At 35.3% G+C, this 17,260-nt stretch overlaps 1 protein-coding gene across 2 annotated transcripts in view; it reads right to left on the reverse strand.

Annotated features, from left to right (window-relative positions):
- TRAPPC9 (trafficking protein particle complex subunit 9) overlaps positions 1-17,260 on the reverse strand; it is a 1,041,075-nt gene that overhangs the window by 849,553 nt on the left and 174,262 nt on the right. For both annotated transcript variants that reach the window (XM_074202721.1, XM_074202720.1), the window contains exon 11: positions 4,547-4,692. In XM_074202721.1, coding sequence (XP_074058822.1) covers positions 4,547-4,692 — 146 coding nt within the window. The remainder of the gene's footprint in view (positions 1-4,546; positions 4,693-17,260) is intronic.

The following is a 17,260-nucleotide window of genomic DNA, read 5'->3' on the forward strand; positions in this document are numbered from 1 at the left end:
GGAAAAAAAGACAAAGGAATTTAGAGGTAAAGGAGTTAAAAAAAAGTGGCTAATTAAAAGTTCAAGATTAATAAGAGAAAATAGGAAGACAAACTAGAAGCACTGGTTAAGGAAAGCAAGGTTGGGTAGAATGACCAAGGACTTCAATGAGACAGAAAAAGAATTAGAATAAAGGAGGCACAGGGAAAGCTGGAAGTATAGGAAATTATACTCAAATATAGAAATATTAAAGCCAAGGAAGGTAGATAGTGGGAGATGAAAAGCTTTAAGTGCTGACCAAGCAATGGCCTGGCTTTTCTTTTATCCAAGTATCAGCCCTTTGTAATACAGCCCAAATCAAGAAGTATGACTACAAATAAGAGTAAACAGAATTAACACACTGATGAAAACTATTTAAAAAATCTTATATTCCTCTTCTTCATGGGCTTCATGTTTTTTATACTTCAATTAAACCCTGATGCTTGGTCTTCCTTGGTCATATAGTTCCATCTTATGACTCTGTTCCCTTTCCTAGGGATGCTCTCCTTCTTTAGCTCTGCCTCTTAGAGGTTTGACCATAATGCTACTTGCTTCTGGAATCAAGGATCATCCAAGAAGAAAAACCAGGAAAGAACAACTACAAGAAGAGCCTCAGCAGTGGGAGGGTGGGGGATGGAGTGGGGTGGATTGGTTTGGTCAATTGAATCACAAGAGTTCCAGGGAGGGGGAGGGGGAAAGAAAGGAAGTTCTTGTCCTTGATCTCAAGAAGAAAACCATTTACAATATCAGCTCATTACATCTTGAGCCAAGATTATTAAGAAGTTCCTTCTAATACTCAGCCAAAATATTTTCTTTCTAAAATTTCCAGTCACTGGACCCAGTTCTACCTTGCCCTACTTTCACTAGAACAAGTTGAGAAGAAAAGAAATGGTAGGAATGGGTTGGGATTGTATATAGATATATGTTTAACTAGAAAACATCAGTTCACCCTAATGAACACATAGTGGATTAAGTACAGACAAAATTGTCTACTATTTATCTATTGTGTTCAGAATAACCAGAATACATTGCATTGTATCTTGTTTCCCTGGCAATCACATCAATTAAGCAGGCAAACTATTTATCAAGGGGCTGATGAGGTTAATTCTACTGTGGATGATATAGTTATTATATTAAATGCTCAGAATAAGTTTCTTTGAAATGCTTTTATATTTAGTAACATCAGGAAAACAAGCTGAGATTTAAATGAGCAATCGTGCACATTTGCATCATCTATACATTGATTTCAATTTAGATCTCTGAATAAATTTTTAAGACAAAAGTTTTGTGTGTGTGTGTGTGTGTGTGTGTGTGTGTGTGTGTGTGTGTGTGTTTAGATGTGGGGTCAGGGTTCAGAGATTTCTGACTACCAGAAATCTGACACAAGTAAATTTGAGAGAAAAAGGTGCCAAAAGGTGTTGTCAGGAACACAACTATTGCAGATCTTATGACACAGAGTCAGTTACTTTAATTTGCATTAATGAATGAGAATATTTTTTCAAATAGTTGCTGATAACTCAGATTTCATCTTCTGAAAACTTCCTATTTGTACTTGAACCTAAGCTGGTGTTTCCTAAATCTGGGGGCTGATTGTGTTGACAGGGAGAGCAGGTCACAGTTTAAATTTCTTTTGAACTACATAGCTAGGAAGTCTGGGTACCTGGGTGGTTTTCCATAGATCTCTGTATTCGTTATTTTTTTTTTCATTTCATGTCCCTTGTTATAGTCTTCTGTGGTAGTCTATACTGTAAGCTTATGAAATTGTTCAGGAGAGTGTATATCAAGGGGACTGGGCAATCAGACTCTTAATTCATAAGGTCAGAAACAGTTAGGTCCTAGATAACACCTTTTGAGACTTACCATTTTGACTAAGCAAATTATATTAAGTTAATATAATGGAATATTATCATACCATTAAAATTTATGAAGGAGATGGTTTCAGTCCTCTGCTGAACCAGAAATCTGATACTTCTTGTATAAACTAATGTAAAGTGAAGTGAAGTGAAGAAAACAATTTATACAACAGCAATATTGTAAAGACAAGCAACTTTGAATAACAAAAATTGATCAATGCATTAACCAATCATGATTCTAGAGGGCTGATGATGCAGCATGCACACTATATATCTCCTGACAGAAAGATGATAGACTCAAATTCAGAATGAGATATGTATTTTTGGATATGGCTAATGTGAGAATTTATTTTATTCAATAATATACATTTGTTATAAAGATTTTGTTTTTCTTCTTTTTTCCCAAAGGAGGAGATAGAGAGGTAGGAGAAAGATAAAGTATATAAATGCTTTCATCATTAGGGTTACTGGCAGCAGCTACTGTCTTTCTGTCCCATAGTTCAAATCCTCTCCCTTTCTGATGGTTTTATATATAGAACAGTAAATCAAACCAAATAAGCTAGTTTTGCCTACTATTAACATCTGTCTTAAGCACTAGGAGACAATGCATAAGAGGCAGAAAGCAAGGATCAGTCTTCAGGGGGCAAACATTCTTCATGTAAAATAAGACATACATATGAAATAATTAGAAAAAGACAAGATAATAAGTTTCTTGAGGGCAAGAAACCCTTTCATTTATTTTCTTTCTCACTATTCCAAAGTAAAGGGCCTTTAACTCTTAATAAAATATACCATGCATCTTCCCATCAAATTCAGGGCAGCTTAAGGATAACTAGTGAAGGATGCAGCCTGACTGAACAGTTAATCAATGAGTAGATACCTATTTATGTGCCAGTTACATATTCAGTACTGGGGAGACAAAGACCAAAAAAAAAAAATCCTTCCATTAAGAAGTTTATATTCTTTTAGAAAAGAAGTATGTACAAACCTGAGTAAATGCAAAATACATTCAAAGTTAAATTTGGGAGGGCAGTATCAGTAAGAAATTGAAAAGGAAAAGAAATAAATATGCATATGGGTAGTCCAAAGGAGGAAAACCAGAAGTACTGAACTCAACAAATTCCAATTCCATTAAAGAACTATTTACTAAGCATCCTCTATGTGCAAGAAACATTGCTCAGTAATGAGAATATCCATGTGGAAAAAAATTCCACAGTCCCTACCCTCAAAGAGTTTACTGCCTACTAGACATGAAGGGAGAAATGTTAATGCAATCAGATTGTTAAACTTTCTCCTTACAATATCCAGAAACCAAGAAAACTCAACAGCAGCAATAGTTCATGGTTACATATCAACTAGATGTTTTCTACATTCTCATGAGTCACATTTTTACTGAGAGATGTGATATAACAGCTGGAGAGTAGTATAAAACAATTTCCCTTACTTCTGAATGTTAGGGTTCCTCCTCATCTTCACTGTTCATATTTAAATGTGCTTCTGTTAGAACTTGCCAATTTGAGTTTCAGTTCTAGGAAGTCATGACTCATTTCTGCATTAATTGAAAGTGTAGGGATACAAAGTTGGAATTCTTTATGTTTGGTTTTCAGTCATTAGCATGATCTCATGAATTGGACTCAGTAATATTTTGTGGGGAAATAGATACTGATATCGCAAGGACCCAAACTAAATTGGTATGCCTTGCCTAAGAATACAACTTTAAATTTATCAAGTGATATTATCAATGAAGGCCTACCACAATCTGAAAAAGTATTTCATTCCTAACCACATCTCATACTACTTTCTACCATCTTTAACTGGAATAACATATTGCTTGCCCTTACTGAAGCTGTGCATCCTAAACACACTGTCACTGTCACAAATGCAAAAAAAAAAAAAAAAAAAAAAAAAAAAAAAAAAATCCAAGGACTGAAAATCATGCCACTGATTAGGAAAAGGTGCTTTTGTTATCTTTATAATCTCAGCTAAGCCACTTAACATCTCTGTACCTAAATTTCTTCATCTGCAAAATGAATTAGTTAGACTACAGGATATCAAAGGCCCCTTCCAATTCTAAAACCACGATGCTAGAATGCTAGCTCCCAAGACACACTGCCAGATCACCCCAAGTCTACTAAAACTCATATATCTTTTTCACATGTATTTTTGTATATTGATATCTACACCATTAATTTTTGTGAACTAAGATTTTAAACCTAGGTATTTAAACCTAAGACTTTGGCAGGGAAGATAATGATTTCTGTTTCAGAGATGTTGAATTTGAGGTGCCTATGAAACACTCAGTTAGAAATGTCCCGTAGGCAGTTAGTGAAACAGAGCTGGAGCTAAGTGACTAGAATAAGATTCCAAAATCTGGGAGTCATCTGCAGAGCGATTCTAATTAAACCCACAGGATCTAATGAGATCGGCAAATGGGAAAGTGTAAAGAAAGAGGGAAATGAGGGGAAAAAAACCAATCTTACTATGTATTTTACAAATCATGTCTATATGCAAATACCTTTCAGGATAGTTGGACATCTAAAGTACTATAGAAAATCTACAAAATAAATGCATGTACTCTTAAATTCAAATACCACTCATTCAAATCAAAGGGGAAAAAAAAGAGTGAAGAAAATGCAAATCCAAAAACATGACCCATGGAGTTAAAAAATACTCACCTATTTTCTTGCTTCGCTCTTCTCCACGATTATGTGCAATAATTGGAGAGTAGATGAAGGGGCTCTTGGTTGACATGTTTTGACCTAGTAAGCTTTTCATTTTCTGAGGTCGAAGGCTGGCTGGGAGGTTCAAGAGTTTCACACACCTATTGATTAAATTGGTACAAAGAAAAAAATTACTTAAGCTGTTTATTTTTCCATTCAATTTCAGGTTAAACATGAGGAATTACATCTGTACAGGAAAAATAATTTTTAGCAAAGTAGCAAATAATGATAATGATGATAATCACTCACATTTCTATCTACCACAAAATGTCTTCCTCACAACAACCCTAGAAAGTAAGTAGTAAAAAGTGTTACTGCCTTCTTATAAATAAAGAGAGACAGGATCATAGAACTAAAGAATGCTATAACTGGAAAGGTCACCTTGACAAGATCACACATGAATCTTGTTATTTAAGTTTGATGATTTTTTTTCTGAACACACCTAATACAACAAAAGTCAAAAGAAGAGCATAAAATAATAAACCAAATCAAGAACTGAAAATTTACTAATAAAGAAACAAAACAAGCCTGGGGATAAACGTCATTTTACTGAATAATATGGGTGCAGTTACTTGCTGGGTCTTCTGTGTTGAATCATCATCAGTGTCCTATCCCCTAATTATGGTGTACCTAAAGTATCTGTACTGGCACCTTTTCATTGTACTTTATTCCCTTATGCCTTGGTGACTACTAGTTTCCATGGGTTCAACTGTTATCTCTATGAAAAAGGTTCCCAGATCTACAAATATAGTAGTACTCACTTTCCTAAATTTATCCTGCATAGCAACTTTGTGCAAGTCCTTTCCATGTAGACATCCCGCAGGCATCTCCAATTCAACATATTCAAAACAAAATTGTATCTTCCCCCCCAAACAGAGCCTTCTTCTAATTTCCCTCTTCCTATTGAAGGCATCACCATCCTTCCATTTACCTAGCTTCAGAATGAGTAATTCTAAACTTTTCACTCTCCCTAACTCTGCAAACTCCATCAATTCCCCGATCTTAGTGTTTCTTCCCTCCCATCTCTTATGTTTGCCACTTCATTCCATCCACACAATCCTTAATTCAGTCACTTCTCAACTCTCACCAGGGACATTGTAACAGAAACCTAATTTTCCATACTTTGTCTTCTCCAGTCCATCCTACATATAACTTTAACAGTGAAATCCAAAGCACAGGTCAATCCACATCAACCTCTTACTTAAAAAGCTTCAGAGGTTCCTTATTTAGTAGAATGGGTCGAGTGCTAGGTTCAAATACAACCTCAGACTTTTGTCTGCCTCAGTTTTCTCATCTGCAAAATGAGCTGAAGAAGGAAATGACAAATCACTCCAGTATCACTGCCAAGAAAGCCTCAAATGGGATCACAAAGAATAGAACACAACTGAAAAATGACTGAACAACATGGATGCAAAGATATGCTCCAAGAGTTTATAGTCTACCAAGGAAGTTCACAAAAAATATGTGAGTAAATACAAGGCAAATTCTGGAGGTAAGGATGTACTAACAGTTGTTAATAGGACTGGGGACTTAAGAGTTAGGGAGAAAGACAGGTTAGTCTTCCTATAGAATGTAGCAGATGGAGACATAAGAAAGGAGTGCACTTGGTTTGACAGATGGAGCATGTAAGTACGGGAATGAGAGAGACTGCAAAGACATACAGATAGGAGATAGAAAGTTGTAAAGAGATATAGCAAGTAGGCCTTTTTTATAGATGTTAGGACCTGATCAGACTTTTATTTTATGGTTTGCAAAGGATAAGAAGGCACACTAAGTCTGCAAAATTGAAGAAGAGTCAGCTTTATATTTCAAATAAATGTGATTCCTTTGATCTCAAAGGACAGAATAAAGGAAGAAAAAAAAGAAGGAAGGAAGGAAAAAAAGAGCAAAGGAAGGAAAGAGGCATTTATTAAGCTCCTACTACATGCCAGACACTGTGCTAATTGCTTTACAAACATCTAATTTAATTCTAGGAACCCTGGAAGTAGATGCCATTATTTACTCCCATTTTACAGTTGAGAAAACTGAGACAGACAGAAATTAAGTAACTTGACCAGGGTCACAAAACTAATAACAGTGTGAGGCTGTGCTTGAACTCAGATCTACTAGAACTCGTCTATTCTGATAAATAGCCTCTGAAAATTTTTAGTTTTTAAGTCACTTGCCTAAATCCTGGTTAGGTTACTTCCCAAGGGTCATACAGCTAGTGTCTGAGGTTGGATCTGAACTCAGGTCTTCCTGACTCTAGGTCCACAGCTATATCTATTGTACTACCCAGATGCCCTGCACTTTACAAAAATCACATAAAAATAAGTAGGTATCAGGTACTAATAAATGTTTATTGATTAAAAAAGAATTGATTTTTTAAAGGCAAGCAATTTTACCATGAATTATCATAGTGCTCATTTTGTATAAACATAATATTACAGAATTACCATTCAACAAAGCATGTGCATCCTAAAGTACTTCACTTCTAGATGCCCCTAGAGATTTCGTTTTTTTGTTTGTTTTGTTTTGTTTTGTTTTGTTTAGGTTTTTGTAAGGCAAATGGGGTTAAGTGGCTTGCCCAAGGCCACACAGCTAGGTAATTATTAAGTGTTTGGGACCAGATTTGAACCCAGGTACTCCTGACTCCAGGGCCGGTGCTTTATCCACTACGCCACCTAGCCACCCCTGAGATTTCTAACAAAGAAATAAATGGCTGCATGTGAGCAATGAATCTGTCACTAAATATGTTCAAGCAGAGAAGACAATTGTAAGAGGGATTCATGCTTCATGAAGAACTTGGAATGACTTTGGAAGCTCATTCCAAGTAAAAGGTCCTATGATACTATGAAGGGATAAAAATCACTGAGCAGACTGATGTGTAATCCAAAGACATACTGACTTTAAATAGTTTCCTCCCTTAAGATATGCTCTGGATATGCTAGTGTATAAACTCTCTCAGAGCAAAAACTAAGTTTCATTTAATATTTGTATCCCTTATCCTCACAGGGGCTTTAATACAGTGTATTCTACATCAGAGATATTTTATGAATTATTAATTAGATGAAGTAGATATATGATTCTGACTCTGATCTACTATAATCATAGAATTCTGATATACAGGAAGCATTTAAAACAATAGCACATTAGACTCTTAAAGTCTAATGATCAAGAAGGAAAGCAATATAGTAAGTGAACATGAGCACTTATACCTATTTGATCATTTTAATAGAAGTCATTTGATCATATTTAATATTTGAATCATAATGAAAAAAGAATAAAACTTTGTTGGAATTGCTAGTAAAAGACCTAAGATGTTAAAAATGCAGAAAGCAGAACAAATAAGTTCACATTTGGTATATAATTATGCTAGTGATAACAGTTTGAAGAATAATATTTTCAGATAACAGTTATTTTTAGAAATTCAATATGGAAACTGTTGGTATTTTTAAAGAGCTTAAAAATAGAATCAAGTAACGCTTCTCTAAATGTTATATTTAATTGGAATTGAGTAAAGGAAGATTAGAACACTAATTAGTGAAGAGTCATGTAAATGAGAAAGCAAATTTATTGAGAGGAATGACTCAAACAAAATACTTGTGCTTATTTGATCCTTAATTTGTTGATCCAAATGTTTCATACATAGAAATTAATCGAAGTAGTTGTTCTCTAATCAAATTACATCACTTGTAAGTCACGATGCATACTCCATGTCATCTCACTTCTTCCTTTGTTGAGACTTATTTGGAATACTTTCTGCTCACATCTCTAGTCTAATGAAATCCTAAGTTTCTTCTTCATTTTTGAAGACGCCCATGACATCAAGGAGGTGATTACTGAAAAGCATGTGAATTGGATTTGAGTGAGGGGGAGCTGTGCAAAGTCACCAGCCTTACTTTCTCCTCTAGAGTCACCCAGTGGTCAGCTATGGTGCCATGATGACTAGAGATGGCCCTGGATGTGAAGCAATTAGGGTTAAGTGACTTCCCCAAGGTCACACAGCTAGTAAATGACTGGATTCAAAACCCCAGTGCTCTATCCACTCTGCCACCTAGCTACCTTAAATGCTACTTCCTCTAGATACCTTTACTTGTGTTTCTGAAATCATAAACATTCTTCCCAGCCACAGCCTTTCTAGGGTACTTGTTTTGTACCAATAAAATTCACTTAAAACTTTCTACTTTGTTGGGGCGGCTAGCCCTGGAGTCAGGAGTACCTGAGTTCAAATCTGGCCTCAGACACTTGATAATTACCTAGCTCTGTGGCCTTGGCCAAGCCACTTAACCCCATTGCCTTGCAAAAACCTAAAAAAAAAAAAAAAAAAAAAAACTTTCTACTTTGTATCATATTTAGTTGTGCCTACATTGCATCTCCTACTCTAAAGCAGCTAAAAGCTGCAAGGTGGAGCAGTTCATATAGAGGGCTGGGCCTGGAGTCAGGAAGAACTGAATTCAAATGGAACCTCAGACACCTGCTAGCAAATCACTTAACCCTGCTGACCTCAGTTTCTTCAACTATAAAATGAACTAGAGAAAGAAATAGCAAACCATTCCAGCATCCCTGCCAAGCAAACCCCAAACAGGAAATGGCAGAAATGATAACATTATCACTACTTTGCAAACTTCTGAAGAGGATGTGTTAAGTTTTTTCTTTAATTTTTTTTATCTTATCCAGACCCTAGCATAGAGCTCTGTGATTCAAAAGCATTTACTGAACTGAAAACAGGTAAAATAAACAAACTGTATGGTGTATTTAGTCCATTAAAAAAAAAATGGGGGACAGCTAAGTGACACAGTGGATAGAGCACCGGCCCTGGAGTCAGGAGGACCTGAGTTCAAATCCAACCTCAGACACTTAATAATCACCTGGCTGTATGGCCTTGGGCAAGCCACTTAACCTCACTGCCTTACAAAAACTAAAAAACAAACAAAACAAACAAAAAAAAACCACATACACTTAATCACAGTAAGCTTTCTTTCATATTTATGTGCACGTAATTTTATGTTTTATAATCTACTAATGTTTAAGTTAGATGACAAAAAAATGTGATTTGCTACCATTAAACAGTCAGTACAAAGTATCTGATATATAATACAACTTAATAACTATTTACTGAATTTGTTGAAAAAGAGCAAAGAGAAGTTAACAACAGAAATCATTTCATAACTTGAATCAGTGCCTATTAGATTTCCTATCAAAGGTTCCAAATTTTAAATAGGAGGGTATGTTGTACCAGATGCTAGGAAACACTCCAGAATTATATGTGTGTGTGTGTGTGTGTGTGTGTGTGTGTGTATACATATATATATATATATGTATATGTATATTGTACTTTACAGAATTTTGTTGTACAGTCATGTCTGACTCTTCATGACTGCAAGGACTCAGCAAGCCAGTGTTGTCCATTGGCAAAGATACTAGAATGATTGGCTATTTCCTTATTCAATGGATTGAGGCAAACAGAGATTAGGTAATGTGGTCAAGGGTAAAAAACTATAAAGTATTTGAGGGAACATTTGAACCCAGGTCTTCCTGACTCCAGGACAAGTACTCTATCCACTACAACACCTAGCTGTCTGTACAAGACTTACTTCCTTAAAATCCTACATTTGATCCAAAGCATCTCCATCTATAATCCTCTATCTCTACTCCCTTCCAAAAGCTTTGATCATACTTTAGGTCAGCATCATCTCTAGTCTAGACTACAACAGTCTTCTTATTCTTCTAATTCCAGTCTCTCCCCTCTCCACAAAGCTACCAAAATAGTATTTCCAAAGCCTAAATCTGACAAAAATGACAAAATAATCTTTCTAAAACCCAGAACTGACAATGTCATACCCTGTTTGAAAAATCTTCAGTTGCTCTCCAAGAGCAACTCTAAGATAAAATAAAAATTCTTCAGCCTGACATCTAAAGAAAGCCTCTCACAGTCTGGTTCCAGCTTCCCTCTCAAATTCTATTCCACATTACTCACCATCAAACAATCTACCTACCAATCAAACTGGCTTACAAACTGCTCCCTAAATTATTCAGCCTCCCTTCTCTGTGTGTGTGATTGCATGAGTTATCTACCAAAACATCCAGAGGGGTTAGTGTTCTCTCCTTTTTTCAAATTATCTTGCATTTATTTATCAGAGTATATTTCTAATCTGATCAAAGATTTCCTTCTCCCCCAAAAAGTTTTGTTTTAGTTTTTTCCTGTATTTAACAAGGTGCCTGGGAAGATACATAGTGCTTAATAAAATTTTTATCTTTTTAATAAATGATTAATTGATCTGTTGAATTAGACTGGCTAATCCTTGACAGAATATAGCTAAATATGATTATCTTTATAAACAAGGTAATTGAAGTTCTGAACAGTAAAATGATTTGTCAAAGATATACCTGGTAAATAAAAATGGAAAAACCTGGAATCAAATATTGTTCTCCTGATTCATGCACTACATCGCAGTCTTCACTTAGGGATAGGAATTTGAAGAAGTAAGAATCAAATGTCTCCCTAGGACTGAAAGTCATCATAACTGACTAGTTTGCTAAAAATTCTCTGATGATATTAACATTTAGCAAATGAGGATGAGGCACAGCATATCACAGTATACAATTCAGTTTTCACCAAGAATGCTATGAAATGTGTCACACATTAATAATTTAGACCCAGAGAAAGGAGAAAATTTGTCTCAATGAGCTGAAAACTGGCTATCAGCCAAAGGAAAAAAATGAGCATAAATATATCTTTTTCTGGATCAAGTGAATGAGAAAAAAGGTCTATTCTTAGAACAGCAACATGTCTTGTATTATGGTAAGTAAATAAAGAAAATCCCAAAAATCCAGATTTACAATATATGTGTGGGGTTAGGCATTGTACAAAAGGATTCATCATCTTATACATGGATTCACCAGGAGTCTTTCCAAAGGCACACTCCCCTGCTGAATTTAAAATAACATCTATTTATAATGCATAATAATAACTATAGTAACTTGTATTTATATGGCTCTTTAGAGTTCACAAAGCACTTTACAAGTTCTTTCATTTGGAACTTATAAAATTTTAGGAAGATAAATCTGTCCCCATTTTACAAATGAGAAAACCAAGACATAGGATATTAAATGACTTTCCCAGGCTTACACATTAACAAGAGCTTGGCAGAGTCTGCACATCATATTTAAGAAATACTGAGTGATTAAATGAGGTAGAATTTGAACTCAGGTTTGCTGACTCTAGGTCCAGTACTCTGCACTTACCTCTTAGATGCCTAAATTCATGAGTTTTCAACTTGCCTTTAGAAAATTTGGAGGGCAATAACTATATCTACATAAATATATATATATGTATATATATATACACACAGTAAATTTTACCATATACAAATTATATAAAAGAACTATTTCACCAGGAGAAGACAAGATTAAGGGGAACATAATAATAGCTGCTTTCAAAGTACCTGAAACAGGTAAAAGGAGTAGAGTTGTTTGGTTTATCCCCAGAAGGCAGAATTTGAAGGAGTTTCAATGGGATATTTTAGTTCAAAGAAAGAAAAAGCCTTTATAGCATTAAGACTGTCCAAAGTAGAAAATATTCCTAATCTGATTTGAGCTTAGAAACCTCTACAGTACCTTTAAGCTATGGATCCTGTGATTTTGAGAGGAAAAAACATTACAGAACCAGGGCAAGGGTACAAGTGGGAAGAGGAAGGATTTGGTTGTAAGAACAGAAAGGGCCAGAGCAGGTAAAGAAGAGTTTTTACCAAATAAAGAATTTTCTATTTGATCCTGAAGTGGGCAGAGAATCACTAGAGTTAAGTGAGTAGGAAGGTGACACAGTCTTATTAAGATCACTTTGACAAATGAATGAAAGATGAACTGGAGTGAGGGGAGATTTACTGCAGTGTCATTGGCAAATAGAAATATTTTCTATGTCAATATGACCTCCACATCCTCCATGACAGTGGCAAATACCTTTGATGAGTGGATTACCAATCAAAAGAGAATAGGAAGCAATAGGAGGCAGATCTGGGATTTTATCAGTAGAAGTAATTACTTGTAAGGAATTTCCTCTAAGATTCTGGGTAAGCATCTTTTCTGTAATTTATAGTTTTAATTAGGTGAATTATCTAAAGTTACAGAGTCAGTTATATGTCAGAGACAGGACTAAAAACCAGGTTTTCAAGACCAACTTCCCATCTACTACAGGCTAGCTCTCCTTTAAAAGTACTTATCAAAAAGTCAAAGAACATTATCTCTATTGTCTCCAGGAATCTCATGGTTGCAGTTATAAATATGGAAGAAAAGTTTATATGGCAGTATTTTTGTTTTTCTATATCAAAAGGGCTTTTCTGGTTAAAAAGTAGTATTATAAGGTTTTATATTCTCTAAAGTTTTGAATGAATTATATGACTGTAGTTTATAGTCTACTGTAGAATATCATTGGCAGAAGCCTACATTCCCTTCTCATTACTTTATTAACTATATCTTTCATATATATGTTTATTGCTCCCATAAAGAATTTATTGATAATGAGAAAGTAGACAAATGGGTCAATAATTTTAATATTTTCTCAGACACTTTTTTTAGTAGTAGAGCTTGTGTTACACTGGAATAACTTTGCAAAACCCATAATCACATCTTTTGTGAAGAGTGGAGGACTTTACTAGAAAGAAAAATATGAGGCACCTTAATAATACACAATCCCCAACCTCTAGTCTAGTCAAAGAGAAGCAGTTTAAAAATATTATCTCATTTTATTCTCATAAAACCCTGAGAGGTATTATCATTATTATCATCATCATCATTATTCCCATTTTACAAATGAAGAAACTGAGGTATAGTGAGTTTAACTGACTTGCCCAGGATCAAAACTATCTAAAAATAGAATGGGTTATCTCAACAAGTAGTGAGTTCTCCAGAACTGATAGCAGTGATACTGGATGATGGTGATTCTGGAGATGGACTTCATGCTCTGAATAAAAGTTTGACTTTTGGACTTCTTCCCAATTTTGCAATTAATCACCAAGGGAAGTTGCAACTTCAGTAAAAGACAATCAAAGGGAAATCAAAAGAGAATTCACTGTAGATGCCTCTGTTTACAGAAGACACTGGTAATGGTTGTATTAAGATCTAGAACATGGTTGAGCTTCTTGAAAAGAATTTAGGAAGGAAGCTAACAGCAAAAGGTAGAAGAAAAAAGTCTTTTTAAAGAAGGTGAATTTGAGCTGAATCTTAAAGGAAGTCAGGAGATAGAGATGAAGAGGGGAGAAGCATTTACAGGCATAGGTACAAAAGCCAATAAAAAAAAAAAACTGAGTCAAGAGATGGAGTGTAATCTGCCATGGAGAAGGCAGAGAAAGATATTTCACTCAACAGAGAAATAGGAGAGAAAGTGGAGAAGAGGTGAAGGGTAATTAGAGAGTAGATTAAAGGAGGGATTTGTCCTAAATTCCAGGGATGTATAAATATAACTCTTTCTGCAGTAGCAAAGAAAAGGAATCTAAAAGGGTTTCTTAAAATTGGTGAATGGATGATCAAGAAATGGTATATGATTATGATGCAATACTACTGAGCTTTAAGAAATGATGAACAAGACTATTTCAGACAAACCTGGGAAGATTTCGTGAAGTGATGCAGAGTTCAGTGAACAGAACCAGGAGAACAATTCATACAATGACAATGATCTGACAGAGACATTCAACCTTGAAAGAATTGGAAACTCTGATCAATTTGATAACCAGCTACGATTCTAGAGGACTAAAGATAAAACATGCTAACCACCTCCTGATAAGAGAACATGCAGAATAAGATTTTAAAAAAAATGGACATGTCCATGTTGTGAATAACTACAGGTTTGGGGGTATTTTTGTTCTCAATTGGGGAGGAGGGTAAGATTTGAGTTAGGAAGGTTATAAGTTAGATTTTTGCTGAGTGAAACAAGGTTTAAAATTTTTTTAAGTGGAAAAAATACTACAAAGTTAATACTATCTCTCAAAGTCATATTATCAAATGGAACTTTTTTGACTCATTTTTGAAGACTTCAGTTTTATCACTCATACATAAGCATACATCCCGCACTTTCAAAATTCAAATGTAGCATATTAAGGATTTTTTCTGCAGAGATCTTAGTGTTTTAAAAGGTTTCAAAGTAGAATCTGAGGGCTCATCTAATCTAATCTACTCATTTAACAAATGAAACTTGAGTGCAGGTGAACAATAATTTGTCCAAAGTTACACTGTCAAAGCTAGGACTGGGCCTCAGGTCTCTGGGGTCCCTCCTCCTATACCTCCAAGTCCCAACAAGTGCTCTTTCTACCCCAGTATGTTTCATCTCCAATGCTGCTCCTTGAGGGCAGGGACTGTCATTTTTTTTTCTTATCTGAATATCTAGAGCTTAGCATAGCTCTTATCAAATCATAGTAAGTATTTAATAAATGTTTACTGACTATTGAAAAAGACTATAATTATCTGGTAACCAATTTAAGATCTTTCTACAACAATTTATTCAACACAATAAATCTACTCAGTTCTGCCAGGATTACAAATAAATACTACATAATCCCCAACCTCGGAGGACCAAGTCTAGTCAAAGAGAAGAAGTTTAAAAATATTATCTCATTTTATCCTCTTAAAAACCCTGGGAGGTATCATTGTTATTATTAGTATCAGTATTATTATTCCCATTTTACAAATGAAGAAACTGAGGTATAGTGCAAAACCCTACTACAGGCTACCTCTCCTTTAATAGTACTTATCAAAAAGTCAAAGAACATTATCTCTACTGTCTCAACTTGCCCAGGATCAAAAGCTAGTGCCAGAGGTAGGATTTGAACTCAAGACTTCCAGACTCGGGATGTAGCCCCTGTTTCACCACATAGGTGTTTGATAAAAAATAATAGCAAATAGTAATAGCTAACATTTATTAATGCTTTAAGGTTTGAAAGGTACTTTATATTTATTATGTCACTTGATCCTCACACAACCCTATGAGGTAATTATTACATTGTACAGATGAGGACCCTAAGGCACAGACTACAGATAAATGGCATGCACAGGTTCATATAAATTGCTTAATATCTGAAGTAAAGACTGAACACAGATAAACAACTTACAAATTAGATTAAGATGAGAAGTGTAAAACATTATGAGAGAGCAGCTCTGTACAGTGGAATGAACAATAAACTTGGAAAAATAGACACCTGTGTTCAAACCCTGTCTCTAATACTGATAGTTGTTCAATCCACAAATTTTCTGAATCGATACTTCATCTAGGTAATGAGATGCTAGCTCTCTGAAAACCTTAAGCTACATAAATGTTGCATAATATAATTCTCCAATCAGATGAGAGAGTAAGCATCATGGAAGAGAAACCAATTGGACAAGTTTGTGTTTGTGGGGTTTTTTTGGGGGGGGGGGGTGAGGGAAGGCAAAAACTGAAGAGGCTGAAACATTCTAGGCAAAGAGAAACCCTTGAAGCAGAGGTGGGAAAGTACAGGGCAGGTCTAGGACAAAGATAAACTTTTAATTCGACTAGAGGATAAGTTCCTAAGTTTTAACTAATATTGTATTCTGGGGCAAAGGCAAAGCAGTTAGTTTAGAAAAACACACTTAACTTCACATCATTTTTGAGGCATGCTCCTTTTCTTCCTGTTTCACAACAATGTGATAACATTGCTCTTAAAGAAAAAAGTCTCTAGTTTTGCTGAACAGCCTAGAACAAGTGATGGCAAATCCAAGTTCCAGACCAAATCCTATCCAATATCTCTGAAGTTGGAGGTTCCTGATCCACAGCCTGGATTTCAAGTGATTTAGATAAGTCTTTCATGGACTAGATGCTACTAAGTGGCATCATGGACACCAATCACTTACTAGTTCTATGACTCTAGGTAAACTCTTGTCACTCTCAGTTTTCTCATCTAGAAAATGGGGATAACAGCATTTACTTCCCAGGGTTGTTGTGTGAATAAAATGAAAAATAATATCTGTGTAGCACCTGGTTCAACTTAAAGTTAGCTATTATTAGCTATGAATTATATGAAAGCAACAGGCTTAAAAATGATTGATGGTGGGGCTGTTAGGGTGGCTAGTAGATAAAGCACCGGCCCTGGAGTCAGGAGTGCTTGGGTTCAAATCTGGTCTCAGACACTTAATAATTACCTAGCTGTGTGGCCTTAGGCAAGCCACTTAAACCCATTGCCTTGAAAAATCTAAAAAAAAAAAAATGATTGATGGTGATTCTACAGCTTGGAATAATTACTTGGGAAGCTTCATTTATAGATGACCTACCTAACAAACTACAGTGCCTCATCTTATTCTTTTAATGTTTTAGAGCATATGATGGCTATATCCATACCTCACTTGTAAATCTAACTCAATGACTTGCCATTTCCCTTTCCAATTAGATATATAGTAATATTTTGTCATTAATCACTTGCCATTCATCACTGATAATATGCTGCATTAGAGATCCGGGGCAAGGGTACAAGTGGGAAGAGGAGGGATTAGATGTAAGAAGAACAGAAAGGGTCAGAGCAGGTAAGGAAGAGTTTTTACCAAATAAAGAATTTTATGTTTGATCCTGAAGGAGGTAGAGAATCACTCGAGTTAACTGAGTAGGAAGTTGACACAGCCTTATTAAGATCACTTTGACAATTTGAATGAAAGATGAACTGGAGTGAGGGGAGATTTACTGCAGTGTCA

Source organism: Macrotis lagotis, chromosome X (assembly GCF_037893015.1).
Source record: "Macrotis lagotis isolate mMagLag1 chromosome X, bilby.v1.9.chrom.fasta, whole genome shotgun sequence".
Lineage (NCBI taxonomy): Eukaryota > Metazoa > Chordata > Mammalia > Peramelemorphia > Peramelidae > Macrotis > Macrotis lagotis.